Genomic DNA, 24,976 nt, shown 5'->3' with positions numbered 1-24,976 from the left:
GTGTATCTGTGTTCATAGCTGCACAATTCACCATAGCCAAACTATGGAACCAGCCAAGATGTCCATAAAAAGATGAATGGATTACAAAACTGTGGGATATGTACATAATGGAATTTTACTCAGCCATTAAAAAAAACAAAACAAAATTGCAGCATTTACAGGGAAATGGATGGACATTATGCTAAGAGAGATTAGTCAGTCGCAAAACGTAAGGAATCGGATGCTTTCCCTAATATGTGAAAGCTAAGGTGAAAGGGGTCATAGGAGGAACTCCAGGTGAAAAAGGAGATCCTATAGAGGAGCAAATAAGACAACCTAACTGTGGGGATGGGAGGGGGAAAAAGGAAACTCTTTAAAGCGCATGATTTACTTATTCACGTCATAGTCAACCACTAAGCCAAGCATGAGATGGAGGGTAGGGGAGGGGAATGGGGTGAGGACTAAGTGACGGCTGGCTGGGAGATATGTGCATTTATGTCTACACACGTCTTTTTTCTTCATTATGATGTATAAATACAATGTACCAATAAAAATTTAAATAAACCCCCTTGCAAAAATTAATATAAAATAATATTTATTTTTGTTCTTATTGTTTTAAAACATGAGTAGAATTCTCATAATTCAGAGTTAATTTCCTTTTTATAATTTTATAATTTCCAGTAGTAACATTTAACCAATCACAAACAGATGCGGGCTAACTTTTACATAGAAAACATTCCAGTAGTTGCTTTGTAGAAAAGCAAATACACTGGATCCTTGTCCCTATATTTTTAATATACCTTTCCTTATAAAAAGAAAGTGTGTGTGTGTGTGTGTGTGTGTGTGTGTGTGTGTGTATGTGTGTGTGTGTGTGTGTTACTGGGGACTGACTTTAGGGATATTCTATGAGCTACACTTCTTTTACACTTTTTTTTTGTTATTTTTGTAACTGGGTCTCACTATTGCTGAATTTGGTCTCAAACCTGTGGTCCTTCTGTCTTAGCTTCCCAAGTACTGGAATTACAGGCACATACCACTATGCACAAGAAACAAATCTTCATAGAAAAAATTCTTGTACCCTATCAGAATTCCAAATGACATCACATATTACAGATTCAATTAAGCCCAAACATTTACATAGAAAAGCAACAGTCAAGATAAATCTTGACATTTTAATAGACTGCCGAAAGAAAAAGCATTTCATTTTCTTAAGGTTACAAACATAACCCATTCAGTAATAAGACACTACAGATAGAAAAATAATGTTACCTATGAGAGAATAGTTTCATAGGTGACTAGTAGAGACACTGTTATTATTCTGAAAAATCGAGCTCTCCAATTAATTCCACATTTTGCAGACACTTCTTTTGTATTCATGGTATAATTAACTACAGAGAAGACTACACTTAAGTGACATTCCCACAAAAGCTGCTGAACCATCAAGGTCCAGAAACGACCATGTAGAACACGATTCCATTTTTACTTCTTTTGCTTGTGAAACATAAATACTGAGGGCATCTACATATATTTTTAGTGATGATGTGAACAGTTTAATGTCTGAGGATTTGAATCAGTGAGAGGAAGGTAAATGATCAAAGAGGAGAAGAGGATTTAACACCTGCCCATCACTCATTAGAACCACCTGTTCTAATGAAAAGTCTTTTGGTTGCTGATTTGAAAATGAAATAAATCTCTGAGAAATATGCACCATTATTAATGTGATTAATGGTTTCACTGCTTTGATGTTAAAGAGCAAAACAGAAAGAATATCCTTAAGACCTAGAAATGAATATTAAATATTGGGGAAAATAAGCTATCCTTTTTGTGTGTGCAGATCAGTACAAATTGTGCTTTCATGTATACTCACAAATAGTGAAAATTCAAATTCAAACTCATTGTAGATTTTCTCACATGATAACTGTAAGAGTTTACTTAGCTCAGAGAAGTAAACTGAAAATTAAGTGATCTTAAATAACTTCTGATAAAAGCCCACTTTGGTACATGAGGTCCTTGGTTGATTGTTCTAGGTAGAAATATTTTTTAAAATTTTGTCCTGTTGAGAATAGGATTACTATTCTACTTCTATTGAACTACATATTTTGTGTTCACCTCCACAGTAGTCATCATTTCTAATTCTCACTTCCAGAAGTATAAAACATCATAGAATCAAGAAAGCAATGTGGAGAAATGATTGCTCTTTACCTGCCTTTTTACAAGTGAATGCTGAAACAATACAAATCAGAATTTTTATGAACAGTTAGGGTTCACAGTGGCACTCTAAAATTTTATTCCAGCCAGGTGTGGTGGCACATGCTTATAATCCCAGCATTTGGGAGGCTGAGACCTGGAGGATCGTGGTTTGAGGATAGCCTCAGCTACTTAGTAAGGACCTCTGCAACTCAGTGAGACCCGGTTTCAAAATAAAGAATAAAATATAGGGCAGGGGGTGTAGCTCGGAGGTCAAAAGCCCCTAGGTTCCATCCTCAGGCCCCCGCAAAATAAATAAATAAATAAAATAGAAAATAAAATAAAATTTTATTATAATATTTTATCACCAGTTTTCTAAAATGTTCTTGTTTTGGCCAATAAGGGAGACCTTTATACACCCTAAGATATCAGTCTAAATTGTTACAGGTTAAATAGCATCACACACCTGATCATATTTATATAGACCTTTTGTTTTTCTTTTCAGTTTGGTCATTTTGTGAAGTATTTATGCAGTACTCAAATTCTTCAACAGTGTTCTACATTACAGTTATTAAAATGATCAGAACATTTTAATACAAGACTAAATAAATGTATTTAACAAAAATACTAATTCTTTGCTCTCAAGTCATTGAATATTTAATTTTCTGTGATGTTTAGTAAAATTGCAGTGGCTAAAAAAGCAATAGTCCAAACCTATGTCTTTGAGTAAACAGGGGATATAAAACATACACAGATGGAAATGTACAATGTCATATAACAATACATATTCAAGTGTTTCCAATATTGTAGTAAGAGATATAATCATAAAAGCACAAAACTGAAGATTTACTGTGTTCTAGTCTAGCCAAAGAAGGTTTCATAGACATATATGGGAATTTGGGTTGGTGAGAGTGTGGGAAGAATTTTGGGAAGGAAGACAAACATAAGCAAAAGTAAGAGATAGGGATCTACTTGATCTGTATCAAGTGATAATAGTATATACATTTTAATAAAAGAAAAGAATTATGGAGCTCTTCAAATACCACGTTGAGGAGTTTGATAATGACATAGGATGATTGTGAAGTATTGTCACTAGCACAATATAAAGCCCCTTAGAATTAGTTACCTGGTAAATAAGAGTAGAAGTAACAAGGGGTAAAGAGAAATATTTTTGTTCTACATTAGCAACTCAAGTGTGATGAATTGTGCATTTTGGGCTTTCTCTTATTTAGGAGTTTCAACTATTGTTCCAAACTGAAGATGACAAGTGATGAGTTCCTCAATTTAAGAGTAATGTTTCTTTCTTCTAACTGTAGCATCAAGATTCTGCTAAGTTCTAGGAATAACACTGAGCCATCAACCCAACCAATCCAAATAAACAAAATTTAAGGGGAGTTTCTGAAAGCATAAACTTTAATAAATATTCATTAAGTAGCTAATGTAAGCAAAGCATCATTCTACAATTATCAGTGACCCAGACAATGTCCTTTTTTATTATAAAACCTACATTTTGCTAGAGGGAAATAGGTAATTTCCAATATAGAAATAGGTAATTATATTATGTATCAGGTTAAAGAATCAAGTAGCACTGGAATGTACTGGTCAAGATCCAAGATACTAGAAAATGAGATCAGGAGGATGTTTGTAGAGCAGAGAGAGACTGAAAATCATGCAGGGTTTGGAGCATATGGAAAAAAATTTGGATTCTTTTTTGAGGGTATTGGAAAACCACTGGCAGCTCCTGAGCTTAGAAATGAAAGAGGAGCTATTGACATAGTACCCTTACTCACTGCCATTCCACAAACAGACTCTAGGACTTGAAAAGAAGTTCTAAATACACTACTGAGAGGAACTGAAAGCACTTGCTTCTCATGGTTAACACATAATTAAAGTACAGAAATGTTTAAGCTCAATCTTCTGCTGTCCCTGGAGGAAAGTGTGGTGAGGAATTCTTGGGACAGTTTGTCATAGATCTCTTGGGTTTGGTAGTTTATGTTTACACGTAAAGTAATGCTTGCATCTCAGAGGATTCTGATGGCCATCGGTGGACCAGAGCAGCTCTGGAATTGTAAGTTAACACTATAGGGCCCCAATGTCCTAATATGGCAGAGATAAGAGAACTTTCTATGAACCCAAGGTAGGACTTGCTTTCTTGAAGGAGCATTATCAAAGATGGCAGCCTTCTGAGATGACAGGACTCCGGCAGAAAGAGTGTTTGGGATATTTAATTCTGCTGCTACAGGAGATCAGCTGTATGGGACAACACTCAGGAATTTAGCCACATGGATTTCCATGGGGACCTGTCAAGGAAAGCATACAATTCTCCAAGAAAATGTCATTTGCCACATAGAAGATTGTGATTCCTACCTTAGGATGCCGGTAAAATAAGAATATTGGAAGAGGACACATTTGAATCAAAGAAATAGGAGGACAAGGAAAGAAAAGCTGCAATCATGCCTGACCTTATTTAGTGGTAAAAATATTTGAACTAGATGTGACTTTTCTGGAGGTAAAATGAACTTTTTAAAACTTGATAATGAACCAGATGTGATGGTGCACATCTGTAATCCAAACTATTTTGGAGGCTGAGACAAGAGGATCACAGGTTCAAGGACGGCCCCAGCAGTTGTGAGATTCTCAGCACCCCAACAAGACCCTGTTTCAAAATTAAAATAAAATAGAGCTGGTGGTATAATTCAGAAGTATAATACCTCTGGGTTCAATCCCCAGCACCAAACAAAACAAACAAACAAACAAAGAACAACAACAAAAAAACCCTTGAACATGAATCTTAATTACCAAAGTGAGACTTATAACTAAAAACAATTTGATAAATAATAAGATGCTCCCAAGTGGTATTCAAGAGTTGAGAAAGAGACCACCAAAAAATATATTGAAAGAAGTAAGTAGTAGATAAAAAGTAAAGCTGTTTCCTGTCTGTTTATTTTATTTTTTGTGATCCTGAAGATTTCACCCAAGGGTGTTCTACCTCTGAGCTGCACCTGCAGCCCTATTTTATATTTTTATTTTTAGACAGTGTCTCATTAAGTTATTGTGTTTTGGCCTCAAGCTTTTTCCTCTTTATATCTAAATAAATTAAGGCAGTTCTGAATTGCTCATACAAATTTAAACAATGAAAGCATGGACATGAAAATGAAAAAGAGGAACATACATGAGAAGATGCTCCAAAGAACATGTACTAAAATGATGCATATTGAACTCAGGATTTTAAAAAGTCAAATACATGTATATCTCATAATATGTAGGTTGAGGGAATAGTTGCAGAAATGGTTGTTGGAAAAGAGGATGAGTTTGGAGAGAAGCAACTTTTGGCTAAAGGTTGTAGAAGTGATAGTTAGATACCACAACAGAAAATCTATAATAGACTACTAGATATATGGGACTGGAGTTTAGGGAGACAACAGGGCTAGAAGTCTTTGAGACATCAATATGATTAAAACCATAAGAATGTTTGAATTATCTGAGCAAGAAGGCAAGTCTTTCTGTTAGAGATACCCAAAAATAAAGACCTGGTTTGAAATGTAACCAATAAAAGAAACCTATGAGTGGTCAGAGAGCCAGGGACAAAGCAACAATTAGAAGCCAAAATGAGTCATGACGAAGAACTGGATCTTGCAGAGAGGCACAAAGGCCACTGTAGTAACTGAGATGCTTCTGTGGAGCTACAAGAGGCAAAGAGGTTAGCAGGAATTGTAGAAGGAGGCAAGGGCCTAGAAGCAGTGGTGGTAGTTGTAAGGATCCACTTCATATTCTGCAAGTCTCCTCAAAGAGATAATTTGTATGACATCAGAACTTATTGGTCCTCAAATCAGTAGTATTTTTTAAGAGCCATTATGATTACAGGCCTGTTGATTAAATCTGTATAACAATACTAAATGTATTACAATTTCTCTCCTTCCCATTTCCCTCCTTCCTTCTTTCCTTACTGTATTGGGGATTGAACCCAGAAGCATTCTACCTCCGAGCTATGCTCCCAACCTTTTTATTTATTTTTAATATTTGTTTTAAAGAAGGATATCACTAGGTTGTTGAGAGTCTTGCTAAGTTGCTGAGGCCTCTCAAATATTGGGATTACAGGCATGAGTCACCATGCCTGGATCCTTCCCATATCTTTTAAAGATTTGAACAGAAAATTTCATTCCAAATTAAAAATTATCTTCAATTATACATATTAACAAAGAAGGGATTTTAGAATATGAGAGAGAGGAAAAGACCTGCATTTTCTCTATTAAAGCAAACAAACAAAATTATGACAATTTTTATTTCACAACATTTTAAAATCACTACTTCAGTGCAAACTATCAGTTATGAACAAAACCAAAGATAGAAGAGATTCCCCATGGTCATAGTATTAAAAGAAAAAGGAATCTCACAGTTTCACCTCAAATTTGGTAAAACAAAAGGGAAAAACTATCCAAAAGCTCTGACCTCTTGTGCCATACTCAACTCCAAGTTAAGTCATGTAAATACATAGGGGGATTTATGAATAATTTAACCTTCATTTAGAGACACCCCGGCCTATGCTACTATCATAAAGATTTTTGAAAAGTTACTGTATAAAAACATCATTGATGTCACTCAGTATCTTGAGGCAAAATGGAAAACAATTATTTGTGAGCACTACAAAGACATTATCCCTCAGACTCTGCATCAATAATACAGCCCCACACTGATTTGGAACTGGAAAATCTGCCATGGTTCCAATTAAAGGCAATAAAAGACATGATCTGTGTTCTCTCTGCGTCCCTTGAGCTTCATGCCTGAAAACCATGCATTCTGGAATACTAGTGTAATGCAATAAAATCTCTTCCTTGTTTATGTTCTTTTCTGAGCTTTTGTTTTGGGAGAATAAGTAAACTTTGCAGGCAGCTCAGTAGTGAGTGGAGCTGTGAGCTAGAGTGCCTGTCATATTTCAATCAAAGCTGGAGCTGGAGCCAGATATCTTCATCCAGCACAACCTCTCTACATTCTCCAGGACCAGAATTAATGAATTAGCTATTGATTAAATTCCACTCTAGCAAATCCACCAAGGCAAATAAATGAACTACCCAGGGCACATGTAGGGCATGGCCAGACATGTCCGGGCTATCGATCAGTAGTTAGTATTCTTTGGGGATATAAAGCAGCTGATGATAATATGACAAGTATGGAAAATGCAATGTAGAAACAGAGTTTGCTTCTGGAGAAGCAACTTATAAAACCCAAAGCAACCATCTGATATTTCTACATCTATCTGGTGCATTTTTGGTTTATATGTAATAAGAAAAACACGCATAAAAGCTTGAACTACAAATGGATCTAGGCAAAAGCAGGCAAAAGTTAAGGCCAAAGAGAAAGATGAGTTGATATACTCTATGCATATGATCAAAAAGGCTAATATGCCATCTCTATAAAAAGTAAAATATATTACAGTTGAATTTTAGTGACTATTCCATTTTACCAAAAGTAAACAAGGAATATACATAATATATGTTTTATAAGAAACTGTTATTTTCAATGCTATAGAAGTAGACTGATATTTTTCTTGGAGGATTTCACATTTGATTTTGCATATTGCCAAGATAAAAGAGAGTTTCTAGAAACCAAAATAGAAACATAATTAACAAGTCTACATTGCCAGAAGTATAATGAAATTACACAAACAATAACATGCACATGGGAGGCTAACTGCTTTGGTGTTTGTGTATTTTGATTAATGGCTTGGCAGACTATACCTACTCATTAGAGTCTTGCCTTTGGAAACTGTTACTCTGTGACGATGGATCATTTTAAGAAGGAAGAGTTTACATGCCAATATTTGGTTGTGAATGATTTCTAACAGTTTTTGCTAGATCTGTGGGAAAGAACTAAAATAAAATAAAATAAAAGCAATCAGCCAGAGGCATTGTAATATAGAAAAATATGGTGGAGGGGGACTTTCTATGCTCCTTTTGATGTCTCCCCCACTGACTACCATGAAAAAGTCTGCACACATTCAAAACATGACAATCTGAGGACTCTGAAATGTAGTAGCAGGAAGATTGGGAAGGAAGCCAAACTTTGAAGAGTAAAAGCACAGGATAAATTTTAAAATTTCTCCCACCCTTTTATCTTCCATCTTTAAACTAAGAGCAGCCCGAGTGTGGAATGGGGCAAGGAAAATCTTAAGAAAAACACAATCTGTCTAGCCAGGGTACTTAGAACACAAAATCTTTGCATGCCAGAAAGTATGGGGGAAATTCCTATCTTGTTTTGTTTATCTTCTTTTTCCCTCGAGACCTTGCCCTAAGAATGAGTCCAGCCAGGGAGGAACACTGGAGCAACTGAGAGAAAAATAAAAGAATCTAAAGTTTCAAGGAAACCTCATTTTTCTTTCTATCAGGAAAAATCAGAAAAGTGGGGCCTGGTGGGTTAAAGAATATTCAAGGGTAATTATCTTTCTTTCTTTCTTGTTTTCTATTTTTACCTTTATTTTCTATAACCTTGTTGCTCTAAGAACGGCTTCAGTTTTGCAAATTTTGAAGCACATGGGAGGCAAAAATTCCAAGAGATACTGTATTGTTTTAGTTAAAGATCCAGAAAAGGAAGTCTAAGAGAAAATGGAAAGTGTAGGAGAAAGCTCTGAGCAGAGAAAGCTAGACAATCTCCTAATTCTACAGATAAACTAACACCTGTCCCAAACCAACCCCAAGTATCATATCTATGGTTGTCTCACAAGCAACCATGTGCAAACAGTGTAGCAAAGGTGCTAAATCCTGAACTTTTACAAAATTCTCCAGCCAAATTCCAAAGTAGCCATTGAGCACAGCATGCATAGGGCAGATATAGGGAATTATAGCAAACCATTTGAAAAAATGAAATGATTATTTTTTAGCTGCTGAAAAAGCAAAAAAATAAACAAAAACATCATCCTTCTTCAGGAGATTTTGACAGGACCCATATTATCAGAACCAAATATTCAAAAATGTCCAGGCAACAATCCCAAATCACTTAAAATTACATGAATCCAAAGCAATCTGGAGTGGTTATATTATTATCAATCAAAATAGATTTAAAACCAAGGAAGCTATATGGAAGAAAAAGAGTATCACAAAATTATAAAAGTTTAGTAAAACAATAAGCTGCACTGTGCATGTCCCCAATAAAAATATCAAAATACAAAAGGGAAAAACTGATTATTTGTGGCAAAGAAATAGATAAATCCACAATTAATTTAGAGATTTCAAACTCCTCTCAAAACAGTTGACAGGGAAACCAGGAAGAAAATCATCTGTATGCAGATGCCCTGAGCATCACTGTCATTCACCTGACACCATTGATGTTTACAAAGCCCTCTGACGAGAGCAGGGTACATATTCTTCTAGAATGCTCACTGAACAACAGAGATTATGTTCTGTGCTGTTAAACAACTCTTAACTTTTTAAAAAATGAAATCATAAAATTATATTCACAGCCCATAAGAGAACTAGACTTGCTTGCAATCTACACAAAATTATCTTAAAAATTTTAAGCCATTTGGAAATTAACAGTCTCCTTCTAAATAATCTATGTGGATCAGAAAAGTTCAAGGGAAATTAAAAATATTTCAGACAAATTAAATGCAAACAAAAACATTTTAAAATGCATGAGTAAACTGAAGCAGGACTTCAAGGAAAATTTGTAGCCGTAGATGCTTATGGTCAAAAAGAAATATCTACAAAACTGATAAAACTCAAGGGTGTGTAAGAATAAGATAGGACTCTTATTACCAATATCAGAAATGATACGGTGAAAATCAATTCAGACTCTGCAAACACTCTAAACATAATTGAATGGGCTGGGCCTGGCAGTGTGAGTCTAGAATTCCAGCAACTCAGGAGACTGATGTAGAAGGAAGGCCAGCCTGGGCAACCTTGCTAGACCTTACTCAATGCAAGCAAGCAAACAAAAACACTTTCTGGCAATAAGGCTGACAAATATGATGAAGTTAAACAATTTGTACATACACAATAACAAAACTCACTTAAAAATGGCTAAAAGCATCCTAAATTATTAAGGAGTCAAAATTCTGAGTTAAAATCTATCTTCAAAAAAAAAAATCCAGAAAAGAGTGGGTTTCACTAGTAAATTCTACAAATAATTAATAAATAATAACACTTTACACAATATCTTCCGTAAAACATGAGAAAGGAATACTAATTCATTTTATGGGGGCAAAATTACTATAATATCCAAAAAAGGTAAAGAAAATAAGGACACAATCTATTTTACAAGCATAGATGTAAATATTATAAACATGATAATAGTAAATAGTACCTTCCAATAGTTATAAAGAAAAATACCTCAAAATCAAGTGATGTTTATCCAGAAACTATAGACTTGTTTGAAAACCAATCCATAGAATTAACTGTAAAATTTAAAATTTGAAAAAATGACTTGACAAAATTTCATATTCATTAATAATAAAATCTCTCAGAAATAAATGATCAGGCTGGGTGTGGTAGCGCATGCTTGTAATCCCCGCCCTTGGGAGGCAGAGACAAGAGGATCGCGCAGGCTCGAAGCCAGCCTTGCTGGCTTAAGCGACCCTGTTTCCAAGTAAAATATAAAATAGGTCTGGGAGTGTAGCCTAGAGGTAGAAGGGTTTCCAGGAACCCCAGAACCACTAAAAAAAAAGTATCAATTATTCAATCTAATAAATGCCATCTCCTCCAAATCCATAGGCAATATCATATTTAATAGTAAATATTAAAATATTTCTTTTAACAATTGGGAACAAGTCAACAAGTCAAGAATATGTTCTTATCAGCTGTTGACCTAGACAGAACAGTAAAAGAGGTAAAAGTAATAAAAGGCATTAAGATTAAAAAGAAAAGAAATAAAATTTATGTTTATAGATTGTTTATAGATGGTCTATACAGAATTCAGTCATAATTAGTTTAGCAAGGTTGCTGAAAACAAGGTCACTGTACAAAAAAAAATTGTGTTTCTACACACTAGCAGTAAACAATTGAATTTTAGTTTTTAAAAATGTTAACCATAGCACTTCAAAATATAAACAATTAGATATGAATTTAATTAAATATATATAGTATTTTATATTGACTTATACAATAAATAAAATAAAACAGATAAATTAATAATAGACTATGTCCATGACTTGGAATATTTGATATTGTTAAAATGTACATTCTCTTTTAATTGATTTGCAAACTCAAAATAATCTTAATTAAAGTCACAGAGAAAATTTTTTAGATGCCAAAGAGCTCTTTTCAAAATTTATATGGAAAAGCAAAGTAAGTAATGAAAAAGGATGGAACAATGTTTTAAAATGTCAAAGTTGTTAGTCTTATACTATATTATTTTATATATTTCAAGAAAGTTCTAATAATCAAGATTGCATAATATTGGTAAACATACACATAATAAAATATAAACAATAAACATATAAATAATATGTGTTGATAAGCATATTGAGTCACTGAATAGTAAAGAGTCCAAAAACATGTAAAATGTGTTTCAATTGATTTTTTGACAGAGCTCCAAAAAACATAAGAGAAAAATAGTCTTTCTAACAAATTACTCATTTATATAAAAAAAATTAACTTTGACCCATGCCTGTTTGTACAAAAACTAACATAAATTGATTTCAAATATAAATTTAAAATATAAACATATAAAAGTTCTAAAAGAAAAGATAGAAAAAATTATTTGTGACCTTGAGTCCAGCAAAGAGTTCTTGGCTATAACACTAAAAGCACAAATCATAAAAGGAAAAAAAAGTAACATAAATCCAAATATATTGAAATTCAAAATTTTTTCTCTGTGAAAGACAATTCTATGAATTGAAAAAACAAGGCACTGACTGAAGAAGAATATTTGCATAACATCTATATTACAAAAATACTCTCCAAATTTCAGATTTAAAACTATTAAAACTCAACAATAAGTGAAAGAAGAAGTCAATGAACAAATTGGCAAAAGATCCAAAGTGGTTCTCTGCCAGACAGAATAGGCAAATGCCCAATAATCCATGCAGAGGCAATCAATATCATTCGTCATCAGAGAGTTGTAAACTAAAACATCATCATGCACATATTAAAACAGACATTATGAAAAGAAAACCCCATATGACATCAAGTTCTAGCAAAAACTTGGAGAGACACAACACACTCATGCAGGGCTAGTGGGAATGCAAGATGTCATGGCCACTTTGTAAATCAGTTTGGCAAGTTCTGAGGACTCAACAGTCCAACCCATTCACCCAAGTGAAATGAACAAACACTCAATTCACACAAACACTTGTATGGGAAAGTTTATAGCAAGTACTCACAGTCATTAAGAACTGAAAATACTCAAACTGTATATACAAAGGCCAATGCTTTCGTGTAATGGAATACTACTCAGCAAAAAAAGGTAGCAACGACTCATATTTAGGATAAGATGGATGAATCTTAAATGTATTATGCCAAGTGAAAAAGGACAGACAAATGTCTGCATATTGTGTCATTCATCTTTATGACAATATGGAAACAGAAAATTTGTGAAATTGAGAACAGAGCAGGGTTTGTTCAGTTTAGTGAAGGATAGAAGAAGAGTTGGTAATAAAAGGACAGCTGAAGGGGATATTTTGACATAATAGTTTTATGTCTTGATTATGGTGATATTTTTACACTCTAGGCATGTATAAAAACTCATAGAACTGTGGAACAAAAAAGGTGAATTTTATTTTATATAAATTTAAAAATATTATTTTAAATTTAAGAAAATAAGTGATTTGAGAACCAGAATCTTTACAGAAATTTATTATATTTAGGCTGTCTTCTTCACATGTTTGGCAATTTATGACTGAATCTATTTTTTCTCTTTGTATATCTTAAAATGGCCTTATTTAAGTCTCACAATTAATTGATATTTGGGTGAGTATGGAATGCTAAGGTGAAAATGTTTTAAAACTTATTTTTAGCCAGGCGTGGTGGCGCATGCTTGTAATCCCCATGCTTGGGAGGCAGAGACAGGAGGATCATGCAGGTTCAAAGCCAGCCGTGCTGGTTTAAGAGACCCTGTTTCCAACTAAAAATATAAAATAGGTCTGGGAGTTTAGCCTGGAGGTAGAAGGGTTCCATCCCCAGTACTACCAAAAAACAAAAACAAAACAAAACAAAAAACTTATTTTTAATTTTTTATATTGATAAATAACATTTTATGTTTGTCATGTACAATATGATATTTTAAAGTATACATATATGTATACATGCATTTTAAAGTATACATATATGTATACATATATATGTTGTAGAATGGTTAACTAGCTAACAAATAAGTGCATTACCTTACATCATTATTTTTATTGGTGAGATTAGTTAACATCCACTCTCCACATTTTTTCAAGATTAATATATGAGCATTAGATACAATAACCCTGCTGTACAACAGATTTAAGATCAGAATGCAGAGATATTGGTAACAATTATTAATTCAAAAGTCTTAAGGCATTATTTCATTATCTTTTATCAATTAAATGTTGCTACTTAGAAGTCTGATGATTCATTTCAAATTTGCAGTGCAAATTTGATCTGTCTTTTCTTTCTAGAAGTTTTTTGAATGTGCTTTTGAAACCTGATATTCAGAAATTTTCTGATAATATACCTTTAGACATAATTCTCTTTCAATCATAGAGTTGGTATCTAGGGAAACTTTTAATCTGTTGACCAGTGACTTCGGTTTTGGGATATTTTCTTAGCATCTTTTTTCAATATTTTCACTGTTTTCTCTTTCTTCTGTTTTGTTTTTATGGAACTCTTATTATTCTAATGTCAGACTTCCCAGACATTCACTAATTTTCTCAATTTTTTCTTGTCTGTATCTTTGTAGCTCAAAGATATTTTCTCAAACTTTCTTCCAAAGTTTCAAACCAGCTTTTATACTTCTAATATCCATGAGGTTCCATCCCTCACACCCACCCCCATTTTTTTAAACTATTCTGTTTTGCTTCATGGATGGAGGATTTCCTTTTATGTCTTTGAGGTTATAGTATTTTTCTCCTCACCTGTCTCGTTTCTGAGTCTATTAAGTCATTTATTTTATTTTGATTTCTTTCTGTAGGAGTGATATATTGAATGAAGTTAACTAGAAGTGTTATAGATGAGTGAGCCTGGCTGATTACGTATTTCCCTACTAGGGGACCAAGTGGCAAACTATTATTTTCTGTTAGAGGATTCCCATATGTTAGATTCTGAAGATATTTTATTTGGAGTTATAGTTTCTATTTCAAAGTGAAATGTCAAGTTTCTTATAAGGAAGCATACTGGCTGACTACTAGGTTTGGGAGAACTGGAGAGAGTAGGCAAGGTTCCCTCCACTCAGTATCATTACTTTGATCTCTGTCTTTCATCTCAAACCCCACCACCACCACCACTAGCATCAGTAATTCTTATGTACCAGTGTTAAATTCCTCTAGAGAATAAAGGTCTAAAATCCTGGTAGGTATAGGGGAAGAAACAGAGACACCTGGATGCACATCTAGAGGTCAACAACCTTGTGTGCCAATTGCTTCTTTTCTTTTGGGTTTTCTGCTAATCTCATGCTTTCAGCTTTGCACCTTACCCCACCTTTTCACAATCCTCAAAGCCTCTATGTGTTCAGCCCCTCAGATTCTATATAGAAAAATAAACTTGTTTAATGTCTTTATTTCCCTTTGCCCAATCAATATATTTGGTTTGTACATTTTCTCATTCCACTTAATCATTTGACTTTCCTTGGTAAACATTGCCTCCAAAATTATGTTAGACTTTCTCTTTCTTTGTGATACTGAAGATTGAATCGAGGGGAATGCTACACCTGAGCCACATCTCCCATTCCTTTTTAGTAATTAATTTTCATTTTGAGACAGAGTCTCACTAAGCTGCTGAGCATCTTACTAAAATATCAAGGCTGTTCTCAAACCTGTGATCCTCCTGTCTCAGCCTCCCAAGTATGAAATATTTCTCTGGTTGGTGTTGCCTCTCTTGCTTTTCTTACTCTTGTACAATGCTCTTTATAATTATCTTGCCATTAATTTAATGTATTTGGGCAAAAGCAATCTTTAACCACAACACAAAATATTTTCCACTGTTATCATTTGCCAGAATCCTCTTAAAAGGAAAGCATCCTAGAGATAGACACATTTGTTCAATTTCTCATAAAGCTTAGAGATTATTTTTAGTTACATATAAATATGTAATTTCAGACACATTCCTTTATGTCAGTCACCTGGGCTTGAGTCATGGGGATGCTCGCAGACAAGAATTTGACAATATCCGCCCACCTAACTGTAATTCTTCCTTGAAATTTTCAACACTGAACTCAAATGTCACATCATCCGGGATGCCTTCACTGATAAACTTGGTTAGAATTTGGAATTTTTTCCTTTATTCTCTTCTAACACACTGTCAACGCATATTGTAGTATTTTCACAGTGTTTTATAAACATTTATTTAGGGGAGTCTCTCCCACAGTGGACTGGAACTTGGAAAATTTAGAATCATGCCTATACATTTTTTATTACCTTTGCCTTCCATTATTATTATGGCCATAAGTATGTTTAGTGAAAAAAAAAATGCCTCTAGTGCTCATTTAACTTGACATTTCCCTTTTTTATATAAGCAATTTCTTCGATGAGTGGAAACATTTACAGAGGAGAGTTTCAATTAATTAGTGTATCAGCAAGTAGATCAGCATCTGTCATGTGTTTGATAAAAAATATGCTCAAAAAGACAGGATAAGGATTTTGTCATGAATAGGTAAGAATTCAGCTGCTTGAGTTTTTCTAATTACTCGAATCCCTAGTTGCCAATATCAGTACACCTATTTTAGCACTAATTTTAAAAACGACACAGTCATTTTAATATGTTACGGAAAAACCCTTTTGAATTGAAACATTATATAATGGATGAACTATTTCAATAGTGTGTGTGTGTAATGCTAAGATCTCTTTCTTCAGTCTCAACTTGATTTAGAAAAATGAAGAATTATCACTTCAGTTTTGGTTTTGTAAATGATATTAAATCTTATCACTGCCAATTATGAATTATAAAAGAACTAATTTTCAAACTATGGCCATTTCTCAGAAAAAAAGATACAGAAAAATAAAGAGATTCTATTGAGAATCTGATAAAATTGGTAATGCTTTATCTAAAGACCATCTACTCTACTAACTATATAAACATTTCTAGCTTCAGGGCCATCTGATATATGTAAATAGAACTTTATGAAAGAGATTAAGTTGAAAGGTAAATTATTCCAATTAAAATTGTATTTAGCTTCACAAAAGGATTCACTAAAATCATATTTAAATAAAACACTTTTTTGTGCATTTAAGTATTTGTTCATAGATTAAGAAATGAGGAAAGTACAATTAGGGAAATCAGTTTCAGTGTTATTGAAGATACAACAAAGATTAATATGCCTGTGAAATAATATAAAAATTTGATTTACTCACATACATATTAACAACTGTGTGTGTGTGTGTGTGTGTGTGTGTGTGTGTGTGTGTGTGTGTTACACTGGGAATTGAACTCAGAGGCATTCTTCCTGACTACACCCCCAACCCTTTTCAAAACAGGGCCTTGATAGGTTGCTGAGAGCCTCACTAAGTGTCTGAGGTTGGTGTCCAATCTACAAGCTTCCTGTCTCAGTCTCCCAAGTACTGGAATTACAGGCATGTGCCACCATGCCCTGCTTGCATAGCAACTTTTAAGATGATCATAGTTGATACGATATCTTAAACTTTTTTCCATTTCTTATGATAGTTTTTTAAATTGGTGCATTATAATTATACATCATAATGAGGTTCAGAGTGATCCATGTGCACAACAGTTGGTGTGTTTTGTTAGGATAAGCAGCCCAGTCATGCCAAAGATGGCACCTCTCCAGCTTCTCTTCTGGATTGTGCTGACTACCTCATAGCCAGCCAAAGGGGCCACAGGATGCCCAACAACCAGTCCCCTGATAACACACCCACTGGGGTATGAGCCACCCAATTAGTAAACGCCCCTACTTTGTGCAATCTTCCGCTGTGAGCAGAAGATCCCTCCTCCCAGCTGCCTGATATAAAATGGAGCTGGGCTATCTTAATAAAGCTTTTGCTTGCTTACTTGCTTATCTCTGATGGCTGGCCTTGGGTCTTTCCTGCGCTGACCCCCCCCCTTCATGTTTCCCTATGGATTCCTGCTCCCTCCCACTCCCCATACATGTTACTGAAATTGGCATTGGCATTTTCATATATGTATGCATATGTACATAGCATTATCTGAATTATTTCTTTCAAGTCTTCTTTCCCCAGCCCCACATACACCTCCCTCCTTTAATATTCTACCATTTTACTGGAATCTCTTCTCATTTATCTAAAGTCTCTTTATTTCCCAATTTCTTTTTAGCTTTCATATATGAGCAAAAACCCTTCATTTTCTGAGACTGGCTAATTTCACTTAGCATAATATGATCAGAGCTCTTTAGATAAACTGATAAAACACTGGTACCTTGAAGTGATACCCTGGATTGTGGGTGTTGGAATGTCACTTGGAGTATCTTCCACAGTGGTGGCTTGGGTTCCATTGCTTCTCACACAGCCATATTTTGTGCAGACTTCAACCTGCAAACATTAGTTTAGAAAAGAATAAGTGCAACCATTTTCAAAATACAGCCTAATAATGGACTGTATCTAGCTTCCTCATTTCACACAAATCTCTTCTAGTTCCTGCGTCTCCTGGGGTTTAGTAAATATTCATTTTTTATGTTAATTGACTTCAGTGTGATGAGCTCAGACTAGAGTAGAGAATTGGGCTCAGGACAATTGATTTAGTGATTAGAATAGTTATGCTTCATCTCTGGTTTCAACCATTCAGAAAAAGAAAGACATATTAATGTACTCAGAGCCCAGTCAAGGGATGGAAGAAGCCCAAGTGACAGTTTGCACGCATAAAGGCTTATGACTGCACACCACTCTCTGGATCTATAACCAGGTAGGGTAATATTGATATCTTCTGGAAGTCTTGACACTTTGCAACAAATAGCCTAAGTGTCAATGTCTAATGAAAGAAAAATGAAGCCTAGAGAAGCCTTCCAATATGGCTGAGTTATTTTATGCCCATTTGTTCCAGCTGTAACTGTATCTTTACCTTAATCACAGCTAAAGGTCATCACTCACCTCTTTAATTCTGCCACATAATCTGAATAAAAACTGAGGTGGGTGGAATAACTAAAGAATAGAAATGGGGTATATCAAAAAGTAGTAATGCAAAATGAATACACTGGGGAAGAAGGAAGAGAGACAAATGAATATATAAATGCCCACCAGTGGAACATCCACAACGGGGCATAATTCTTTCAAAGGATAAACCAAAGAAGAGCTAATTTGTTTTGCACATGTAGCACACGAAAGGTAGGGGAGCTAGATATCGATAATTCCAAAACAAGAATTCTGTTCTTTTAAGTGAGACAGTCTCTGATTTTTTTTTTCTCCCATTGGCATTTGGATAAAGGCAAATGTGACTCATACCGCGTTTAGTAGATACATTATTTTATCTGTACGGTAGTTTGTGTGTAAATGGGAGTTGAGGCTTGTGTTTATAATGTTGTATCAGTCGTGCTTCTTTTAATTTTTATTTATTTAATTTTACACGTTTATTGGTGCATCAGAGTCTCCTATCATAATGTATCTCATAGTGATGGTGTCAGTTGTGTTATTTACTGATGCGATGTTGACTTTTGAGAGTATACTTGGTAGACCTAACATTGTCAAGGCCATTTGCTGTAAATATAGTAAAACAAAATATAATTTCAAGGCAGATTAACTTAAAATATAATGGGTGAATGACACAAAAATTTACACATGTTGGAAAATACTTGACTCTGTGATACATAACATAAATCAGAATCATGAGTTTGTTAGGTATTTTAAAATGTCAAGAAGTATAGTGGGTACTTGAAGAAATGAATTTTAAAATTTTGATTAACTTGTAATAATTATACAGATATATGGGGTTCAGTGTGATATTTCAACAAATGTCCAAATCATGTAATGATAAAATTAGGGTGATTGGCATTTCCATCTCCCGTCATTTCTTCATGTTTTGAATCTTTGTACTCCATTCCTCTAGTTATTCATAAAGTATATGGTAGGTTACCATGAACTACCACTACCTTCCTATGCTACAGAATACTAGAACTTAATCGTTCTTTCTAAATGTATTTAGTCCCTTTATCCAACCTCCCTCTATTCCACCAACTGCCATCATTCTCAACCTCTAGTAATCATGTTCTGCATTCACATTGACTCTCATTTTTGTTTGTTTTTCACATCTGAAAGAGGATTCTTACACCTAAACTTTAACAAATCTTTACATTAGAAATAAAAAAAAATTAAGAAGTATGATTAAGCTGGTAGCATTTGAGATATCTGATTTGGGTTTACTGTCACCCATTGCCTTCTCATCTCAATATTTAAACTCTAAACTACCTAGGACTACTCATATATTTCACCAGAAAGTTTGTCTTTTGACTTTAGAAAATATGACAATATGCTTTTATTCTTACTAATGGAATATTGCAAATCTCTATTGTGAGACATAATTCTGGGATTACAGCTACATAATATAACATATGAATAAAACAAAGTCATGGGGTTTGTCATATTTACATTAAAATGGATAAAATGGAATTATTCCATTTCAAAAGAGATATATGAAAAGATTTATTTAGAGAGTACATGCTCAGATGCATTATTTGCTTTAAAATCAATTACTATTTTACAGACAAGTTTAGCATAAGAACCACAATTCTACAACATTAGACACACCAACTAAAGGCTTATTTTAAATAAAATCAAATTATTTTTGACATTTTAATGAAAACCACTGCAATTTAAAATCTGACTGAACATCAGAAATGCAGCAGTTGTCATTTGCAGTGTTTTTTTTTTACTATAAAGATCTTCCTACAAATATGGTTATAAAGAATAGGAACACCTCAGACACTAAGCACAGAATGCAAGTATTGAGTTCTGCCTTGATCTTCTGTTCCTTTGTGTATACCATGACCCAAATCTAATCAAGATATGATCTCTCCAGGCTACTGTGCCAACTAAAACGAGTAGTTCTGAGTAAAGCCTTTCATACTATGAGACTGAACTGCTTTAAGACACTGACTCTTCCTCTATGGCAAAAAAAAAAAAAAAAAAAAAAAAAAAGCTGAGCTGCACAGTAAGCACAGCATCCAGTGTTCTCATCTCCAGGTGTTCTAGTTTTTTTTTTTTTTAAATACTTTTATCATTTCATTATAGTCTCACATCATAATGTAGTTTGTAGCCATAGTAACAGACATGCACAGAGCACTTGGTGGGCTTTCCCCGGGTTCCCTCCCTTCTCAATACAGAGTATTGAGATTGACATTGGTGTTCTCATATATGTACATAATGTCAATGGAAGTGATTCCTTTATTGATCCTCCCTCTCCCTGATCCCTTCCCCAAGACCACTCACTCCCTTGACTTTACTGAGGTTTCTCCTCCATTATCTGAAGTCCCTCTGGCACCCCAGTGACTCACTAGCTTCTGTATAGAAGAGAAAACATATGACCCTTCGCTTCTGACACCAGCTATAATGTCCCTTAGCATAAAATTTTCCAGGTCCAGTTACTTTTCTGAAAATGACATTATTTTGTTCTTCTTGGTTACTGAGTAGAATTCTATTGCATGTATACCTACCCCATAATTTTGTAATACATTCATCTGTTGGTAAACCCCTAGGTAAGTTTTATAATTTGGCTAGTATAAATTGTGCTGTCATAAACATAAATATGCCTATATTATTATAATGTCCTGATTTCCATCCCTTTGGAAAGTTACCCAATAGTGGTATAGATGGATCATATGTTGGATCCATTTTCAATTTTCTCAGAAATCCCTACACTGATCTCTATAGCAGTTGCACTAATTTGTAATTCCACCAAAAGTGTAGGAGTTCCTATTTTCCCATATCCTTGCCAGCATTATTGTTGTTTGACTTTGTGATAATGGCCATTCTGATTAGGATTAGATAGAATCTCAGTGTAGTTTTGATTTGCATATCCCTGATTACTAATGATGTTGAACTTTTTTCATGTATTTATTTGGCATCTATATATCTTTTTTGTGAAGTGTATATTTAGATCAGTTGCCCCGTTTTTTGATTGGGTTATTTGTCTTTTTGGTGTTGAGTCTTTTAAGTACTTGGTATATTCTACATATTAGTTCTCTATCAGAGAAATAGCTGACTATAAACAGTCTTCTCCCATTCTGTAGGCTTTCTCTTTAGACTGTTAATGATTTGCTTTGATGAGCAGACGTTTTTTGTTTAATGCAATCTCATTTATTTATTTATTTGTTATTATTATTATTTTTTGCAGTACTGGAGATAGAAACTAGGGGCATTCTACCTTTGAACTATACCCCCAGCCCTATTTTTTATTCTTATTTTGAAACAGGGTCTCATTGAGTTGCGAAGGGCCTCACTAAGAATCTGAGGCTGTGTCTGAAAACCATGATTCCTCCCAAATGCTGGAATTCCAAGCATGCGCCACCATGCCAGCTGTGCCACCACACCATTTATTATTTCTGGTTTTAGTTTCCTGAGCTTTGGGACTCTTGTGAAGGAAGTTTCTACCTGTGCCTATATTTTGGAGTGGTGAACCTATGCCTTCCTGTAGTAACTTCATAATCTCTGGTCTGATTTTGAGGTCTTTGATTCATCTTGAGTTGACTCCTGTGCAGGGTGAGAGATAAGTATTTAATTTTATTTTTCTACAAGTTGATAACCAGTTATCCCAACATCAATTATTGAAAAGGCTGTCTTTTCTCCAATATATATTTGGCATCTTTGTTGAAATCAATTATCTATGAATGTGTAGATTTGATTCTGTTTCTTCTACTCTGATCCATTGGTCTGCACCTGTTTTCATGTCAATGCCATGCTAATTTTATCACTATAGCTCTGTAGTATAATTTGATGCCAGAAATTGTGATGCCTCCTGCATGGTTCTTGTTGCTGAGAATTGCTTTTGCTATGCTGGATCCTTTGTTTCTCCATATGAGATTTATGACTGATTTTTCTAGGTCTGTGAAGAATGACATTGGTATTTTGATAGGAATAACATTGACTCTATAGATCACTTTTGGTAGAATGACCATTTTGATAATATTTATTCTGCCTACTCAAGAGCAAGAGAGATCTTTCTATCAAGAATATATCTTTCTTTAGTGCTTTACATTTTGATTATAGAGATCTTTTAGCTCTATGATTAGATTTATTCCTAGGTATTTTATTGTTTTGGGGGTTATTGAGCATAGAATTGTTTTCAATTTCTCAATGGATTCATAATTGCATATAGAAAAGCTACTTTTTTTTAAAGACTGATTTTGTATCTAGATACTTTGATGAACTTGTGAATCAGCTCTAGATCTTTTTGTTGAGTGTTTTGGGTCTTCTAAATATAGTATCAAGTTGTCTGCAAATAAAAATAACTTTAATTTTTCTTTTTCTATTTGAATTCCTTTAATATCCTTCTCTTTGTTTACGGCTTTGGCAAGAGACTCAATGATTACATTGAAAAGAAGTAGTGGTAGTGGACAGCCTTGTCTTTTTCCTGATTTTAAAGTGAATTCCCAGCCAGGCGTGGTGGTGCACGCTTGTAATCCCCACACTTGGAAGACAGAGACAGAAGGATCTCACAGGTTTGAAGCCAGCCTTGCTGGCTTAAGAGACCCTGTTTCCAAAAAAATAAAAAATATAAAATAGATCTGGGAGTGTATCCCGGAGGTAGAAGGGTTCCATCCCCAGTACCACCAAAAAAAAAAAAAAAAAAAAGTGAATTCCCAATAGTTTTTCCCTATTCAATATGACATTGGCTTTGGGGTTTACTCTATATTGCCTTAATGATGTTGAAGTAGGTTTCTTTTTTTTTTTTTTTAGTGGTACTAGGGGTGGAACCCAGAGGCCTTCTACCTCCGGGCTATACTCCCAGACCTATTTTATATTTTATTTAGAAACAGGGTCTCACTAAGTTGCTGAGAGCCTCACTAAGTAGCTGAGGTTGGCTTTGAATCTGTGCGATCCTCCTGTCTCAGCCTCCCAAGAGCTGGGATTACAAGCATGCACCACCACGCCCGGCTGAAGTAAATTTCTTTTATTTTTATTTTCTGCAATGTTTTTAACATGAATGTTGAATTTTGTAAAGTGCTTTTTCAGTATGTATTGCAATGGTCGTGCGATTTTTGTCCTCAGTTCTATTTATACAATGAATAATATATATTGATTTACATATGTTGAACCAGCCTTGGATTCCTGGCATGAAATAAAATTTGTCATGATGTATACTTTTCTTTATGTGGCTTTAAATGTATATTTCTTGTGTTTCTTTAAAAATTTGCATCTATGTTCATCAATAATATTGGTCTGTAATTTTCATTTCCTGAGAAATTTCTGGTATTAAGGAATATGGGCCTCATAGAAGGGGTTTAGAAGGCTTTTATCTTTTTTGATTTCATGGAATAACTTGTAAAGTATTGAATTTATTTCTTCTGTAAAAGTTTGGTAGAATTCTGCTAGGAAACTATCTGGACCTGGGCTTTTCTTTTATAGAAGGCTTTTTCTGCTGTTTCTCTCTTTGCTTGTTATTTGTTGGTTTAGGTTTTCTATATCTTGGTTCAATTTAAGTAGGTTGGATGTGTCTAGAAATATGTTGATTTTCTTTTATTTTTATTTTTAATAAAATTTATATATTATTTTCTATTTATATAATAAATTTTCTATTTGTGTAAATTTATGTAATTTATAATTATTTATAATTTACTTATTAGAGTATGAATTTTCAAAAGTTTCTGATGATCTTCTAGATTTTCCCATTGTCTGTGTTGATATCTCCTTTTTAATTTCTGATTTTAATGATTTGGGTTGATTTGTTTTTTGGTTAGGTTCGCTAAGAGTTTATCAATCTTTTTAATTTTTTCAAAGAACCATCTTTTTATATTTTTTATCTTTATTTTTTGGTGCTCTATTTCATTGATATTTGCTCTGATTTTAATTGTTTCTTGCTTTTTATTGGCTTTGGGATGAGACTGTTCCTGTTTTTCCAGTTCCTTGAAGCATGTCATTAGGTTGCTTATTTGGTGACTTTCTGTTTTTCTTATGTGGGCACTCAGTGCTATAAATTTCCCCTTTAAACCCATCTTCAAAGTATCCCCTAGATTTTGGTATCATGTGTCTCTCTCTATGTGTGTGTGTGTGTGTGTGTGTGTGTGTGTGTGGTGATGGGAATTGAACCCAGGGGCATTCTACCTTCAAGCTACAACTGCAGCCCTATTTTTTATTCTTTATTTTGAAACAGGGTCTTCCTAAGTGGCAGAGGGCCTAAGTAGCTGAGGCTGTCTGCTAACCAGGATCCTCCTGTCTCAGTTTCCCAAGTACTGGGATTACAAGCGTGTGCCATAATGCCTGGCTAAGTGTTTCTATGTTTTATTAGTCCAAGAAAATTTATTTTCTCCCTATATTTCTTCTCTGATCCTGTCCTCATTCAAAAGTATATAGTTCAGTCTCTCTCTCTCTCTCTCTCTCTCTCTCTCTCTCTCTCTCTCTCTCTATATATATATATATATATATATATATATATATATATAATTTCTTTTGGTTTTCCTGTTGTTCATTATTTCTACTTTCATTCCATTATGATATAAAAGGTGAAGGCAATTATATTACATTTTTTTGAATTTGCTGGTACTTACTTTGTGGCCCAAGGTATGGTCTATTTTGGAGAAGGCTCCA

The 24,976-nt window shown here is 34.2% G+C and overlaps 1 protein-coding gene across 2 annotated transcripts in view; it reads right to left on the bottom strand.

Moving 5' to 3' along the window:
- The window catches only part of USH2A (usherin), a gene marked incomplete at both ends in the record, with an annotated part of 871,783 nt that overhangs the window by 245,373 nt on the left and 601,434 nt on the right, over nucleotides 1-24,976 (bottom strand). For both annotated transcript variants that reach the window (XM_080698222.1, XM_080698223.1), the window contains one exon: nucleotides 17,664-17,776. In XM_080698222.1, the coding sequence (XP_080554348.1) occupies nucleotides 17,664-17,776 (113 nt within the window). The remainder of the gene's footprint in view (nucleotides 1-17,663; nucleotides 17,777-24,976) is intronic.

Source organism: Muscardinus avellanarius (assembly GCF_963383645.1).
Source record: "Muscardinus avellanarius genome assembly, chromosome: 7".
NCBI lineage: Eukaryota > Metazoa > Chordata > Mammalia > Rodentia > Gliridae > Muscardinus > Muscardinus avellanarius.
Note: the sequence above shows the minus strand (reverse complement) of the source record. Positions and strands in the feature narration are given on the sequence as shown.